The 15365-nt window shown below is 35.2% G+C and overlaps 2 protein-coding genes and 2 long non-coding RNA genes across 4 annotated transcripts; 1 reads left to right on the forward strand and 3 right to left on the reverse strand.

The window, feature by feature from the left end:
* The first annotated feature begins 5901 nt into the window (after window positions 1–5901).
* Window positions 5902–6874, forward strand: LOC115626484. Its single transcript, XR_003995598.1, has 2 exons — window positions 5902–6462; window positions 6525–6874. It is a non-coding gene; the product is annotated as an uncharacterized LOC115626484 (long non-coding RNA).
* Window positions 6103–8250, reverse strand: LOC115626485. The gene is made up of 2 exons (XR_003995599.1): window positions 7997–8250; window positions 6103–6797 (listed from the first exon to the last, which is right to left on the reverse strand). It is a non-coding gene; the product is annotated as an uncharacterized LOC115626485 (long non-coding RNA).
* An 804-nt stretch (window positions 8251–9054) lies between these two features.
* On the reverse strand, window positions 9055–10328 carry LOC115626585 (zinc metalloproteinase nas-7-like). The gene is made up of 2 exons (XM_030521967.1): window positions 9845–10328; window positions 9055–9786 (listed from the first exon to the last, which is right to left on the reverse strand). The coding sequence occupies exons 1-2, from the start codon at window positions 10326–10328 to the stop codon at window positions 9248–9250; spliced, it is 1023 nt and encodes a 340-aa protein (XP_030377827.1). The 3' UTR covers window positions 9055–9247.
* A 950-nt stretch (window positions 10329–11278) lies between these two features.
* On the reverse strand, window positions 11279–12632 carry LOC115626477 (antitrypsin-like). The gene is made up of 3 exons (XM_030521861.1): window positions 11637–12632; window positions 11538–11573; window positions 11279–11480 (listed from the first exon to the last, which is right to left on the reverse strand). Exons 1-3 carry the CDS (start codon window positions 12442–12444, stop codon window positions 11332–11334), a joined length of 993 nt encoding a protein of 330 aa, XP_030377721.1. The 5' UTR covers window positions 12445–12632; the 3' UTR covers window positions 11279–11331.
* Window positions 12633–15365: the final 2733 nt, after the last annotated feature.

Genomic DNA, 15365 nt, shown 5'->3' on the forward strand with positions numbered 1-15365 from the left:
ATAATAAAAAAAAATTAATAATTAAAAATGTTTTACAAAAATCATCCTAGTCCTAATTTTTATTTAACTATCCCGCTTTTATGACAATTTTCTTAATATTAAACCTAATACAATAGTGTTTTAGAAACATAAAACAAACTCTTTTGTACCACTTCACATATTATTTATTTATGAAAATTATTACTAATATGAAACCTAATAGTGTTTTAGAAACAAAAATTCTGATATTATTTGCTTATCAAAATTATTACATCAATCCAGGACCAGCAAAACGTGCCTTGGGTGGAATTCCACAAATTTAATTAGTAATTAAAGTCGTTGAATTACATACAACAATACTTATATAAACACTTATATGTATTTATGCCAATGTGTAATATTAAGCGTGGCTACACGCATAATTTTAAAATAAGGAAATATACAGAACAACCGATATGGTATTATACACGAATCAAAATGGAGATCAATTGTTTAACAATATGAGATGTATTTCATAATAAATACAATAAAATATTAAACAAAAAATCAATTTGATAACAACAAACATACAATTCAAGACTATAATTAACTATACCGACAAACCAGATAAGGACGTGTGACCGTTTGCCAAAACATGACAAATTTTCAATATTTAGGCAAACAATAAGCTTCGGCAATGCATCACATGCAAGAAACATCAATGTATGGTGTTTAAAACTTAGTCGCTGTTCGATTCATCGATGTTTTTTTTACATCACCAGCAGGGAGCGTACGGTGAGTTGCTATTAAGAGTTGCCTGGTTGTCTGGTCAAAATGGCGCGTGCTCAAGTGTGGCATCAGCGGGAAAAAAGTTCCCGCCATTTTTTTTGTGCAAACCGAAAGGTAAATACTGGTGAGTAGTAGTTGAAGTGTCGGATAGTGTTGACAGCAAAGGCTAAATGCTTGTCATTATTGTTTGTTTAAACTTAAAGGTTGGCTTATGCTTTTATATGCGCTGCTTAGGATTCAAATTTAAACTAAATCCACACCAATTGTATAATTTATGTACATTTTATGCAGCTTTCATAAAGTAGTGCAGCTTCTCTAGTGGCACCAAGTCTGTGCCAACTATTACAAGAGATTTGTTGTTGCTACAACGGAATAATTAAGCAACTGCATTACTGAACGATTTGCCAGCGTCAAGTAATCGTTTCTCAAATAAATATATCCACAACGAATTGTTTCAAATTGTAAGAAGCGTATATGAATGAAAACAAATCGAAAATGCAATGCCTTTAAAATAATAATACTACTTATATGTAAGAAGCGTATATGAATGAAAACAAATCGAAAATGCAATGCCTTTAAAATGTCACAACAATTTGTTATACATTTTGGGCATTTTTATGTAGTGTTGTCTAAGGTCGAACAGATCTGCAGCTGTGTGCCAGTGTTAGTAAGCATTAAAATGCTAACTAAAGAGTAGTGCTGCAAGCTGCTCATCAACGTCAGCACCGCCGACTACATATACTTATGTAAATAATTAAAAAAAATAAAATAATTTAAAAAAAGACAAACAAATTGTTTATCGTTTATAACTCCTTTGGGATTCGAACTCACGTAACTAAACTAAACAAAAACTGCTGGCAAGGAGTGAATCCTTCAAATACACTTGTACATTGTACACGTACATATAAGGCATTTGTGTGCAAAATCTTTTGTCTCTATCTCTTATAGTCTCTGAGATTTACATATTCATACGGACAGACTGACATACAGACGGACAGACAGGGCTATAAAAATACGCTTTCTTATGCTGATCAAGAATATGTATACTTTGCCATGCTTCCTTCTGCCTGAAACATTTTCCACGTTGCACAGCCCAAATATGTATGCATACTCTTGTAGATTTCGGATACAGAGTATAAAAAGCACAACAAATTTAAACTACTGACAAAAATAAAGAAAACGCTACACTTCAATGTCTTGGAGTGGAACCTTTTCCCAGCCTTGAATGCCCATCATTCAACCGACGTCGTTGCCACACTTGGCGTTAATTAGTTTGGTAAAGCTGGCGGCGTGTGACTTTCACCAATCATTTGCAACAACAAGCAGCAGTAGAAGCAGCAGCAACAACAACAACAACAACAAAAGTTGGTATCCCTTTCCACATTTTTTTGGGCGAGCCAAAAACAATTTTCATTAACAGTCTGTCCTCGTGCTCTCAGGGTTGACGTGAATGCCTCTCCTTGCCCCGTAATCTAGAACGTTTCTGTCGTTACTCTGATTACTCACATTTTAACGCCATTTTTGGCGTAACTTTTTATACCCTTTACCCAAAGGGTAAAAGGGTATGCTAGTTTAGTGTAACAGTATGTAATACACAAAAATATACATCCTTTCCTAGTTATTCTGACAAGAAAAGTCTATATAGCCATCCCCGTGTGTCCGTCTATATGAGCGCAAAGATCTCAGGAAGTACAACAACTAGAAATACCAAACTTGGTATTCATATTCCTCTAAATACAAGGCAGATCAAGCCCATAGCATGTATATAAACACGAAGGCAATTCGAAATGTTTCTAGCCTTTCCGCCAAAATGTCAGCCATCTTCTAATATTATTTCTACACATAGCAACAGGGTATTGCAAAGTCGACTTTAGCTTTTTGCGTTGTTCTTCTTTTGCTTTTTGCTGTTCGTCTTAAGCCCTTTAGGCTAAACAAAAAGTTTTGGGAAGTGCGGATAGGAAAAAAAGAGAATTAAAAGAATCTCAATGAAGGGGTTAACAAGAAAATTTGATTTATTTGATGAGTTTTGCTTTTGTAGTTGTTTCTTGCCCAAGACGCGTTAAATGAGCATGAAAATGAAGTTTCTTTTGGTAGTAAAATTGAGCTGAGCTGGGTCTGATGGTCTGACAACTGGGGAAATAACTAGCACAAACAGCTGGATGTGAAAGAAGAACTAAAAGTCAATAGCGGCCCATTTGAAATAAGTTTCAGCTCAGATTTAAAGGTGGAGTAAGCAATTGCAATTAAATAATTAATTAATAAGCAAATATGTGTGAGAAGAGGCTCATAAAGAGTGAATGAATATGTTAAAAAAGTAAAAAACTAGTTAAAATGCTGGGACTACGACAACTTATCCATAAATAGAAGTAAATATTAAAAGAAACTTAGTCCTAACTGATCTGGAGTGCTAAAAAATGGATTGCTAGAGTATGGCGCGACCAAGAATAACCCTGTGCGCTTTTAATAATAATAAAAAAAAATCCAAACGATAGTTCAAGGTTTTTATTATAAAATAATAATAATAAAATAATAAACTATATCTGCCTAGGGGTAAGTAGAACCTGGATAGATTCTACGTCTTGTACTTCCTGAGATCCAGGTGTCCATACCGACGGTCAGTGAACAAACGAACAGAAGGACATCCCTATTTTGATTCGTCCTCACAGCCTGATCAAAAATAATAACAGTTTATAGTGTCAGCCACGCCTCCACTCTTTTAATGAAAATAATTTCAGATCGATTGATGTATTTTTATATATTTTATAGTTATTTGAACTTTAATGCTGGTTTAAAATCAAAAGCAACAAATATTGTTGCAGGAAAACACTATAAATTAGTCATTTATTTATTGCTTTGCTTAATTAATTAACTGTATTATAATCGAAAATCATCAGCTTTCATTTAGTAGCCCATCTGACAAGTTTATTTGTTCAATTTTCAATCACACTCTCCTGCAAGGGAGGACGTTGCTGCATAGAGCATTATCTTGTATATCATTTTTTGTTTGTTTGTTTTTTTTTTTATTAATTCCTAGTACGACAAGAAAAAATTATTTAATTAATTAATGTACTGGTCAAGAAGCATACAATTTTCTTAGCTAAAATAAAAAGTGATTTGAATAGCCTACTTAACCTATTTTTCTAAGAAAAGTCATTCGGGTTAGATCTTAGCACGCTTTGTCAAATACTTTTTTTTAACAAGTTGTGTAAGGATATTTTTTTATTTGTAAATGTTCATTTTAATTTTTAATTTTTGAGTTGTGAATCGGCCATAACGCGAGAGTTTGACATTTTTTATAAGAGACTTACAGAATTTAAAAGAGGAAGTATTTTATTCATAATTAAAATCCTGTTTCAGTGTTTGGAACCAGAGCCTACTCTAGAAAAACTCACATTGTGGGAACCCAACCCTTTGTTGTTGGAAAAAGGTATAGCAGCGTTAAATCGGCAAATAGAAAAGGTCTGCTCGCCACTGTAATGTTTGAAGCACAAATAACTTGTTTCACATAAGGAGGAATTGCTTTTCTAATGCTGCTACACATTTTTAAGCCGGCTATCTTAAGACCAAGTGTAGGGACAGCCAGCCAGCAATGAAGAGAAAATAATACAGATTATATTCATCGGCAAGCAGTGAATATGAGGCTTAACTTAAAAACTTTCGCCTCTCCTGCCAAAGTCCATTTATTTCAGTGACAAGCTTCTCCATCGTCAAGTTCCCCTCGTTTGCCTGTAAAATATTTTCTATTAGCCTCAAAATGTAATCATTTCGTAAAAAAAACAACACTTATGTGCAGTAAAAATATTTAACGCCTAGATGGGCCGCTCAAATAGCATATAGAACAAGGTGTAGCCATAACGAAAGGTATAAAAAGTGAGACAAAAACAATGTAAACAGGTGCGTCGTAGTAGCAAACTAAAAAATGAATAAAACGACATCAGCAAAAAAAAAAAAAAAAAAAAAAAATGTATGGAGGTGGCTCGTTTGCCATAAAAATGATTTAATATGCTTTTTATATGAGAAAAGTTTTGCAATTTTTGCACATTACTTCACTTGACAGTTGTTGCGCGATTCCTTTGGCTTTAAGTTTACTTTAAAAATGATTTCAATGTACACCACAAGCTTGTCCCATTTAATTATGCAGCGTTTCTCGGCATTGTCAGCCAAAGTTGTGCCAACAAAGTTTTCTCCGGCAGTTACTTACTCGAAAATTAAGTCTAATTGAATTTCGCAACTTGCGCACTTCGAGCTGTCATTTTAAAATGTGATTACAACAATACCGGCAGAATACCAGCATGTGTATACACTTGGGATACCGACACTCTCTCCAAATTATTCATGCCACATGGCAGCGAATGGGTGGGGCTGGGGCTGGGGCTTCTGGAAGAAGCCTAATGTGGCAGCCACTTCAATAATCAGTGGATGCCTTACAACACATCGAAAGTTTCTTTTATTGAATTGAATTTACGCTGTCATACGTGTATTACAAAGTTGTTGGGTCAGGAATTGGCATTCCTATATTATTAGGGGTATACCCTAAAGTAAAATGTACGACAATCTAAACCAGAGAAACAGTACGTAATTGTTTATAGCTTAGCTTGCGTGTGAAAAGTTTGGTTTATGTAGCTTTTGAAATGTGAACAGTGCTGACAAAATTCTGTAGCGAGTAAAGGGAGGGGGAAATCTAAAAAATCAAAAAAACTCGTGTAGCCTAGAGACTAGAATCGTTTACATACCAAGTTTGTTTAATGTGCGCTCAGCTGTTTTCGAAATCGGAGCGTTCATCCAGATGGACAGACGGACGGAAATGCTCAGATTGCCATTTCTCTCATGCTGATTAAGAATATACAAGTATATGCTTTATGGGGTCGGAGATGCTTCCTTCTGCCTTTGCACAAACCTAATCCACCCTTTATAAACATACGACTGTTTAATACCCTACACCAAACAAACTTTCGGTGCTCTACTATCCGCACCCAAAGATCATTACAAGTACATGTGAAATATGTTACGTATGTATTGGAATTGTACTTATGTATATAGCATTGGTACAATATTGTCTTAGAATTGGGAAGAGGAATTACAAAAATGAAAACTCGTGTTGTTTAGGAACTTAGAGAGGCTATATACTATATGTACATGCCAGGTCTTGTCGTTGTGGATTCAGTGATTTTTTTAAAATCTATTGTATGTAGTCCTGCTCATCAAAAATATTTATTATATACTCTATAAGGTCGATGAAGCTTGCCTCTTTCTGCATGTTACATACATATCTGTACTATTAGTAATTTATGTTGTTTAGTTATTAATAGCTAATATTTCAATTCATTTCATTATTCACAAAAATTGGCTCATAAATTTGTGTGTATCTATAATAGTTTATATGCAAACTTTCAATATATTAAAGTATATTGGGAATACTAATTATCATGCCCAGCTATTGATTCAGTAGTTCGGCTCCGAATTAGACAGTCTTAGACCGACTATTTATTTTGTGAAGGTCTGGCCACCATCAAATAAATCAGTGGGCTCCAATCAAAGCTAAGCTATCTCGTACTCAGATAATCTGAAAAAAAAAATGCTTTCCATATATTTTACAGCAGTAGGCGAGTATTTTGATAGGTCAGAAAACGTTCGCAACACTCCCCAATAGGCAATGAAATAGATTCAAATTCGACTGTGCCCGTGTCTTGTTTCTTGTGTAGAATAGTACCATAGGTATGTAGAAATGTGATAGATACTTAATCGTATACTAAACTAAAATAATATACCACCGCTAGACGGCATCAGGATGAATTCTCCGTGTTGTCAGATCTCGTATGCGTTACGCTGTGGCCCCGTCGGGCCCTGTCTGCCCGAACTGAAATATTGTGGCTGCTGTCCTTCTGCTCCGCCTGCCTGCTGTTGCAATTTCTACTATGTCCCAAATACCTGTGGTTGCTTTAACGATGTCTGTCCTTCCATGCCTGGTTGTGGTTGGTAAGATCGATGTCCTTACCAGTATACTTGTATGTATGGGAACAGCAAACCGATGTCGAAGTTGAAAATGGATTCTGGAAAATAAACACATATTATACAAAATTCAACACTACTCAGCAATAAATTAATACCGTAATATGCCAACCCCAAAGAACTGCGTTATATACATACTAAATATTTTCTTTCGACATGCTAGCTTTAGTTTGGTTCTAGAAGCGGGAACGAATACTGTATGCGTCGAAAACTCTGCGACTAAATGTATGTCTCATTAAGGAAAAAAAAGTTACTTTTTATGGAAAATGGACTCGTTTTAGGGAGAAAATCAACCGAGATGTTTTATTTCAAAAATGTTTATAAATCAAAAGAGGCTGTTATAATATTTTAATGTTATTAACTGTTGTTTCATTTTCAGTGCAACAAGATCACGAGGTGTAAGCATATTCCATTTTACGTTAGTCATTCCTTTGCAAGCTTTCTATCTGAATAAACGTATGTCTTCTTAACTGAACGGCAGTCGTCATTCTTAATTTCTTTAGTTCCATCATGGTCTCCCTTGTGTCGTGTGGTCCTATCTTTATACCCTGTACCCGGAGCGTAAAAAAGTTGTATTAAGTTTGTGCAAAGTATGTAACAGGGAAAAGGCAGCATCTCCACCCCATAATGTAAATAATTCTTGAACAGCATGACAAGAGAAATCTTTCTAGACATTTCCTTCCCTTCCTCTGTCTGTTCATCTGAATGAACGCCTGGATTTGAGAATAGACTAGTCTCTAGGCAACACGAGTTTATTTAAAATTTTGACCAATTCTGCGATATTTGTTGTTGCCTTATTTGAGTATTCTATCCGGTCTTGTTTTTCCATTTTAGCTAAAAATCCAAAAATTATCTTTTGAGGATTAATTATTTAAGACTAAAAAACATACGTTTTTTGGTTAGTTCTTCGAAGGTCCCGTCAAACGCTACTCTGGTTAAGTTTTTTTTTTTCTTAAGGTAAAGTTTTTTTTTCTCTGACAAATCCTTGAAATTTGCCCATTCTTGAAAGAGGAATAAGAGCTCCATTTTTGTGCTAAAAAATTCACGCAATTCCATTTCAAAATTAAATAGAAAGCTGGGTAGCACCAACTCTAATTCTTTTTCATCTTCACGCGCTACTTTCCTCAATTCGGTGTATTGTAGAATGTTATCAAATTCAGGTATTTCTTCTCGTTGATTCTTATAATAATCATCGAATAATCCGATTCCTTAAATATTGCAATAATACGATTTGCATTACCTTTCATTTGATTTGAACTAATTGGAACAAAGTTATATTTCCAATGACCAAGAAAATAAACGGTGTTGACAATTCCAATCTCTGTGTTTTCAATGTTTGGACTGATTTTCGGGGTATGAATAAAATGATTAACTTTTGTCAATATCATCTCTCTTAAACTTTTTTCGCTTATACTGATTAGCGTTTTGTTAATTGTTTCAAAGACTTTTGTCAGTTTTCTAGATTCCTCTTTTTTATAATAGATTCATTATTAAAAGTAATAAGTAAACTCAGTCGGAATATAAGCATTTGTAAGCTTTTTCCGGAGCACTGCAATTAAAAAACCGTGAAATAGGTATTTATACTATTATTTCCCATTGTGTAACATATGCCATATTTAATACGATGTACAAGTTAACGGCGTAAATTAAATTATCGAATGGGTTCTATGACTGATTTAAAGGTCAACAAAATTACAGAAGCAAAATGTAAGTCGAGAATTAAGTATGCATACACGTGTGTACTGTTTACATACATGATATCAGGGAATTGTGATTGATGGTGCTTTATTTAACTGTCAGGAAGTAAGTCTTGAAGTAAGGAAGTCCAATAACTCGCTAATACCGATTTGCCTGGACTATGACGTCGCCCTGTATAACTCCGTGCTTAAGCCTATTTAAACCTTCGGCTCTGAGCAGAAGCAACATCGACATTATTCAGCGAGCAAAGTCCAAATTCCAGAGAACCACCCTGAGAGACCTGCACCTCAGAAGCAAAAGATCAAATAGGACAAGATCAAGTACCTACTCTCAGGGACCGTCTTACAAACATAAGTACAATTTAATAATTAATTGTCAAATGAATTTATTGATAGTTCCTTTGAAGGAAGTGCAGATGAAATAAATAAATGAAGAATTTTAAAAAAAGTGCTAAAAGTTGGAAAGTAGTATGCCACAGAAATCGGAAACCAATTCTCTGCAGATTTCAAATCTCCCAGCTCTTCTCTAGAGATCTGGTAATAAATACTGAACAGATTATGTGTTTAATTCGCTGTAGGGGAGGGCTCGTAAGGATCAAAGTAAAGTAGAGATGGTTCGCGGTGCATCTCTTCTCATTAGAGTTTTATTTGTGACTGAAACTATTGCATATTCTTTATGCTTACATTCGTATGAAACAGTGACAGATAATTTGAAGATAACATAAGATTATTTTCTGCTTAATTTATTTATATCCCTGGCCCATGCATGGGCCATGATGCTTTTGTTAATAGAATTAATTTGATTTTTTATTATTATAGTACCACTTGTCACAATACATCCTATTAATCTTAAAATAGTCCCATTCGGTTACAGGTACTTTTTGTGATTCACGTTCCAATTCTATAGAGGGGCAAAATGTAAACGTAAATACAGGATCGTCCCCTTTTGCGGCTGCGCAATTTGAATAGTGTAAAGGACTTAAGTAGTCATATCTTATATCAAAGTTACTTGTATTCTGTTTTTTGTAATTTTGACTTTGTTTACAATTTTCTTTCTTATAATCTATATATTCGTCGCGGTATATATCATTGTGGATATGATCAAAATTCAATACGTGAATAATTATAAAAGCAGTATTACAATAATCATGCCTAATATAAGCATTGTGTGGTCGTTCTTTATACCCAACCCTTGAAAAACAATCGTCTTCTTCCCGAAACAAGATATAATCTTTGATTTCGGTACGGTTAGGTAATGGAATAAACTTTAAGCACGTTTTTTGCTCAAACATTCGAAGATCATCTTTAACTCGTTTTTCTTTCTCCTTCGACACTAAAAAGGACGGGTTAATCGACTTCCTGCCAATATTCACAGATTTCTGATAACTTACCATTTTTGTGAAATTTGTAATATATTGTTGTGCTCGGCCAAGGTAAACGTTGTTCATGAGGATTGTAGGCTACAGGCTTATGTGCACCTTCCACAAAATCCCTTTTAGAGCAATAAATTGGTTTTTTTTCATCGCATACTTTTGGAGATTCCTTTCCTGTCATATCGTGGTAACGCACCAAATCAGGGTCAGGTTCCTCCCATATTTGGTATTTGTAGGACTTTAAAAATATATCTGGACCTAATACAATCGTACTATCGGCTTCGTCGAACTCTTCATTACTATGCGATTCTCCTGCTATATCTGCACTTTTATCCAATTTGTTGTTTTGATAGAAATCCTGCATTAAATTGGAATCTGGTCCCTGAAACGCCGAGTATGCATTGTACTCCGCTGATTGCTCGTAGTCAGTATCCAACAATGGCAGGTATTGCCCAAAAATATACCCGGGTAACACAAATACCAGAGCACAAGTGAAGAGCATCTTGTGCCAGATGGTCTTTGAGGAAAGGATTGAACTAACGAGGTGCGTTCACACAGGTTGCTTTTATAGGCGAGTATGAAAATTGTGATTTTTATGCTTATATAAACAAAAAATAATAAATAATCACCCAAACGAACCGTGCGTGTCCAATCTAATAAATAAGTTTGAAGCTTAACATACTATAGCTAATTTAACATCTAGTTCTTATGTATTCTGGGACTTAGGAGCTCGAACAGAAGGAAATGCAGGGGGACCCATTCGCATGTGTAAAACAGTTTGGTTACACTGATATTTCTGATACAACAAAGTTCACATACGTACTTAACATATATACACGTAATAAGTTGCCTTTTCTTTTGTTTTTATATCTTGTACCCAAAGGGTGGAAGGGAATACTAGTTTTGTACGAATGTATGTATCAGAGAGAAGGAGGAGTGGTAGACCCTACAGGGTATTTATATTATTAATCAGGATGACAAAACGAGTCTGTCTGTCCGTCTGTATGAACGCAAGGATCTCAGAAAGTATAAGAGCTAGAATAACCAAACTTGGTACCCACATTCTCCTAAATCCGACAAAGGACCAGTTTGTTTATTTTTTCCGATGCACCCCCATCTCCACCGCAACCTGTGTTTTTCCATAACTTCCGTAATTGGAAATTGGAATTGGATTTTGGCAAATACGTCCAGTTAGTTATTGTGAGTCCGTATGCCAAGTTTCATAATGATAGGCCGAAAATAATAAAATTGAAAAAAGAATACATATAGTACAAAACGAAATTGTAACAAAAACAACAGGATGTTGAACCAAAGCAGCAAAAACAACAGCTGCGGGCTGCGCTCGGTCATATATAAATATATGTCTATAGCTTCCTGTTAAATCGGCCTATTATGATGAAAATTGGCATACAGACCCATAATTACCAAATTTGAGTGCAAAATTCCAAGAAATACGGTAGCTATGGAGGATTTCTAATAGCGAATCTATATTTTATTGAACTATATTAGATAATATTTTCAAATTTCTTAACTGTTCCCATAAAGAATATTTTCTCTTTGTTTCGTACAGCAAAATAAAATGGCTTGTCTAGCTTGACCTCTTCTGCTCCATTGTTTCTTGAACGTTGCAACCAGTATTGTTGTTCAAATTCAGCTGAAAATCGAAAAATTAACTTTACAAGACTAAATGTTAAAGACTTAAAAAACGTACAACTTTTTCCTTGTGTCGGCTCGTCCAACTGAACAACTAAAACAAAAATTGTTAATAATAAATATGACTTTTGCTAAAAAAAATTACTAGAAAAATTACCGTTTACTGATGCCACTTCCATTCTTTTTGGGGTTACCGCTATTCTGGTTTTGTGGTTAATACTCTGAACGAAAAGTCTTTTGTTAGACAAATTACTGAAATCTCTCCAATTTTCAAAAATTCCTGTTATGCTCATTTCGTTGAATAAAAATTCATTTAATTCCATTTCAAAATTAAATTCAAAGCTTGGCATCACCAACTCAAAGTTTTTTTTCTTATCACGCGCTACCTTTAGCAAATCAATGTCCTTTAATTGTTCCTCGATTTCTTCAATTCTTGAAATTTTGCGTGATATTATAATAAGCATCGAATAATCCGACTTGTTAAAGGGTACGCTCACCATTAAGGCATTCAATTTTTTATTTTGTTCATAAGCCATTTCTCCAGTCGCTTTCATAAACGTCGGTGTTCTTGACTCCTGGCTTGAATGGTCTATGCTCAGATCAGCACGTTTTGTTGTCTGAAATGGATATTGCCAATAACCAAGAAAATAAATGGAGTTGACAACTCCAATCTTCGTGTTTTTAATGTTTGGACCAACTCTTGGTGCATGAATGAAGTGATTAACTTTTGGCCATATAAAATATTTTAAACTGCACAAACATTCTTCGTTTAAAGATATTGACTTTCTGTTATCTGTTTTAAAGATATTTTCAGTCTTTTTTAGATACTCCGCGTTTACAATAGCTTTTTTTGCTGTTTCAAACACAAAACTTCCTGTACTGAATATAACATGACCTTCTGTTAGTTTGTCATGAAAATCTTGAAATTCCTTAACTGCCACCATTGGGCTGTCACCCTGCAACATCAATCGTTCCTTGAGATTCTCTTCTGTGGTACCTTTTGTGCCCAAGTAAACCGTTGCTAATACTTGGCGAACCCATTCGGGCGATGTGCAAATGTTAACGAGGCTTCTGTTTTTATGCAAATGGTAAAAAAACTCATTTGAAAATTTCGCATGGTTACTACTTGTTAATACGATGCTTATTGCATCTAAAATAAAAAATAAACTCAATCGGATTATAAGCATTTTTAAGCTTTTTCTGGAGCACTGCAAGTAAAAAATAGTGCACAAGGTATTTATACCATTATTTCCCATTATGTAAGATATGCCATATTAAATTGATTACGATATGCAAGGTACAGGCGTAAATTTAATTATCAAATGGGTTCTAGGACTGATTTAAATGTCAAGAAGTTAAATATAAGTCGAAAATTAACTATATATATGTACTGTGTATATATATTCCCTGACCTCAGGGGATTGTGAGTGATATATCGTTGCAAGCTCATGGCTTTGTTTTTGACGCATTGCAATTCTTAAAATCTCGTGAAGGAAGTGCTTTATTTAATTGTCAGGAAGTGACATATTGACATATTTTTAAGGATCGTATAAATAAAAAATGTTGAAGTACGAAGTAAAATCAGTAAAACACTTGATGGTGATTCAATAATCAACCGAAAAGTTGCATTAATAATCGAGGAATTCTTTGTTCAATGGTTTGGATTGATTTCTGTCTTAGGCTTTGCATGAAGGCCAAGAGGTCGCCTGCCCTTATAGCATTAATATTACGTTATAAACCAGATGACCGCCTGACTCAAATCGGGCAGATTCTCGTAGCTTGTGCAGCTGATATTGTTGTCGTATTTGAGCATCAGTATTAATGATTGTTCCCATCACATATCAATAGCTACTACGAAAACAAAAACAAAAACATTAAAAAGAGATTTAAAAGTTATAGCACGTGTGCAATTTTGGTTACATCTCATAAATTGAGCGTAAAATAGGGCCAACTATCAGAGAAAGTTACCAGAAATATACACATTTATATAAATGCCTATAAGTAATGCAATTATGTAATATATGTTTCATTGCTGCAGGTATTGGCATGGGAAAGGGATGGCTCATTAGGCCAGGTTCAGCTGAAAAGTTCATTTTTGATTATTCTCTCAATCATCATTGGAACATCTCCAAAGTTGGCTGGAAGTTAGTTAGAAAAAATAGTTAAATAGGCAACTGTAGTATAATCATAAGCTTTTTTATTTGTATATTTATACCCTGTACCCAAAGGGTACAAGGGTATATTAGTTTTGTGCGAGTGCACATGGAACACACAGAAGGAGGCTTGGTAGACCCCACAAAGTATATATATTCTTGATCAGCATGACAAGCCGAGTCGATATAGCCATGTCCGTCTGTCCGTCTGTCTGTCCGTCTGTCTGTCTGTATGAACGCAAGGATCTCCGAAAGTATAAGAGCTAGAATAACCAAACTTGGTATACAGATTCTCCTGAGACCGAGAAAGGACGAGTTTGTTCATTTTTCTGATTTTTCACAATGTTTATTTGCTTTGCTAGTTACCTACCTACCGAATACGATAGACGGAAGTAGGCGGAAAGGTAGGCTTCTCCGTACCATATACGATAACCAAACGAACTGAATTTGCAGAGTGAGCAACAATGACTATAACATGGCCAATGGGAATTTAGCGTGAAGAGCTAGTCAGTTCAGAAATATTAAACAATATAGAATAGCAGTGAACCGGAAAAAAATGCATTCCGAAATAAGCAAGAGCGTATGTCCCACCCCCTATTGCAAACATAGTTTTTATACTCTGTACATGAAATGTACAGAAGTATATTAGGTTTGCGGGAGCTGAAAAATGTAACAGGCAAAAGGAGGCGTAAAGTATATATATTCTTGATCAGCGTGACAAGACGAGTCGATCTAGCCCTGTCTGTCCGTCTGTCCGTCCGTATGAACACCTGGATCTCAGAGACTGTAAGAGATAGAGACACCAAATTTTGCACAAAGATGCCTTATGTGTGTATTCTATACAAGTTTGTTTTATTTTTTGGATTTTCTCCCCACTTCCCCCCTATGGGGGTTTTCCCGATTTTCCATTCGTAAAATCGCCTATATCTCAGAGACTATAAGACCTAGGAACACCAAATTTTAGTCTTGTGTGAATACGCAGAAAATATATATTTTGGAATTTCCCTCCTTCCCCTCTCTCCCCCGCAAATATCCCCAGTTAGTTATTACGTGCCCGTATGCCAAGTTTCACTATGATAGACCGATTTAACAAGAAGTTATAGCCATAAATATATTTGCTGCTGCAGCGCTGCTCAAGCGCTGTGGTTCCATTTGTTGCATCACGACTTGATAGGGACTTAGTTAAGGAATTAGCAAGCAGCAGGCTGAAAATCTAGAAGAGGAAGAATTAAATCCAGGGGGGTCATGGTCAGGTTCGTCCCATATCTGGTATTTGTCAGAGTCTTCAAATATATCTGGACCTAATACAATCGCACTATCAGCTTCGTCGAACTCTTTATTACTATGCGATTGTCCTGTTATTCCAAGTGGTTTTGATAGAAATCCTGCATTAAATTGGTATCTGGACGCTGAAACGCCGAGTATGCATTATACTCCGCTGATCGCTCGTAGTCAGTATCCAACAATGGCAGGTATTGCCCAAAAATATACCCGGGTAACACAAATACGTACGTGTGCAAAAGCAACGTCGTTGTTCGTGATTTGTTGGCGAAAAACAACACCGTCAGAATCGAAGAACGAGCTGATGGCTATATTGAAAAGCGCATTTCAGAAGTGATTCGAGGATTAAAAAAAGCGCTGGCATAAGTGCATTATATCTGAGCGGGATTACTTTAAAGGGGGCAAAATGAATAAATAAATACAAGTACTTTTCAAAAAATTCAAAATTCACC

The sequence above is a fragment of the Scaptodrosophila lebanonensis genome, unplaced genomic scaffold, assembly GCF_003285725.1.
Source record: "Scaptodrosophila lebanonensis strain 11010-0011.00,11010-0021.00 unplaced genomic scaffold, SlebRS2 tig00000085-arrow-pilon, whole genome shotgun sequence".
In the NCBI taxonomy this organism is placed as follows: Eukaryota; Metazoa; Arthropoda; class Insecta; order Diptera; family Drosophilidae; genus Scaptodrosophila; species Scaptodrosophila lebanonensis.

What these genes read in the sequence shown, in the direction of transcription:
- LOC115626585 (XM_030521967.1), bottom strand. Translation starts at nt 10,328, where the DNA reads ATGCTCTTCACTTGTGCTCTGGTATTTGTGTTACCCGGGTATATTTTT. An exon ending in TTACAAATTTCACAAAAATG is followed by an intron (nt 9,787 to 9,844) that starts GTAAGTTATCAG and finishes CGTCCTTTTTAG; the next exon opens with TGTCGAAGGAGAAAGAAAAA.
- LOC115626477 (XM_030521861.1), bottom strand. Translation starts at nt 12,444, where the DNA reads ATGTTGCAGGGTGACAGCCCAATGGTGGCAGTTAAGGAATTTCAAGAT. An exon ending in GGAAGTGGCATCAGTAAACG is followed by an intron (nt 11,574 to 11,636) that starts GTAATTTTTCTA and finishes TTTTTGTTTTAG; the next exon opens with TTGTTCAGTTGGACGAGCCG. An exon ending in GCCGACACAAGGAAAAAGTT is followed by an intron (nt 11,481 to 11,537) that starts GTACGTTTTTTA and finishes TTCGATTTTCAG; the next exon opens with CTGAATTTGAACAACAATAC.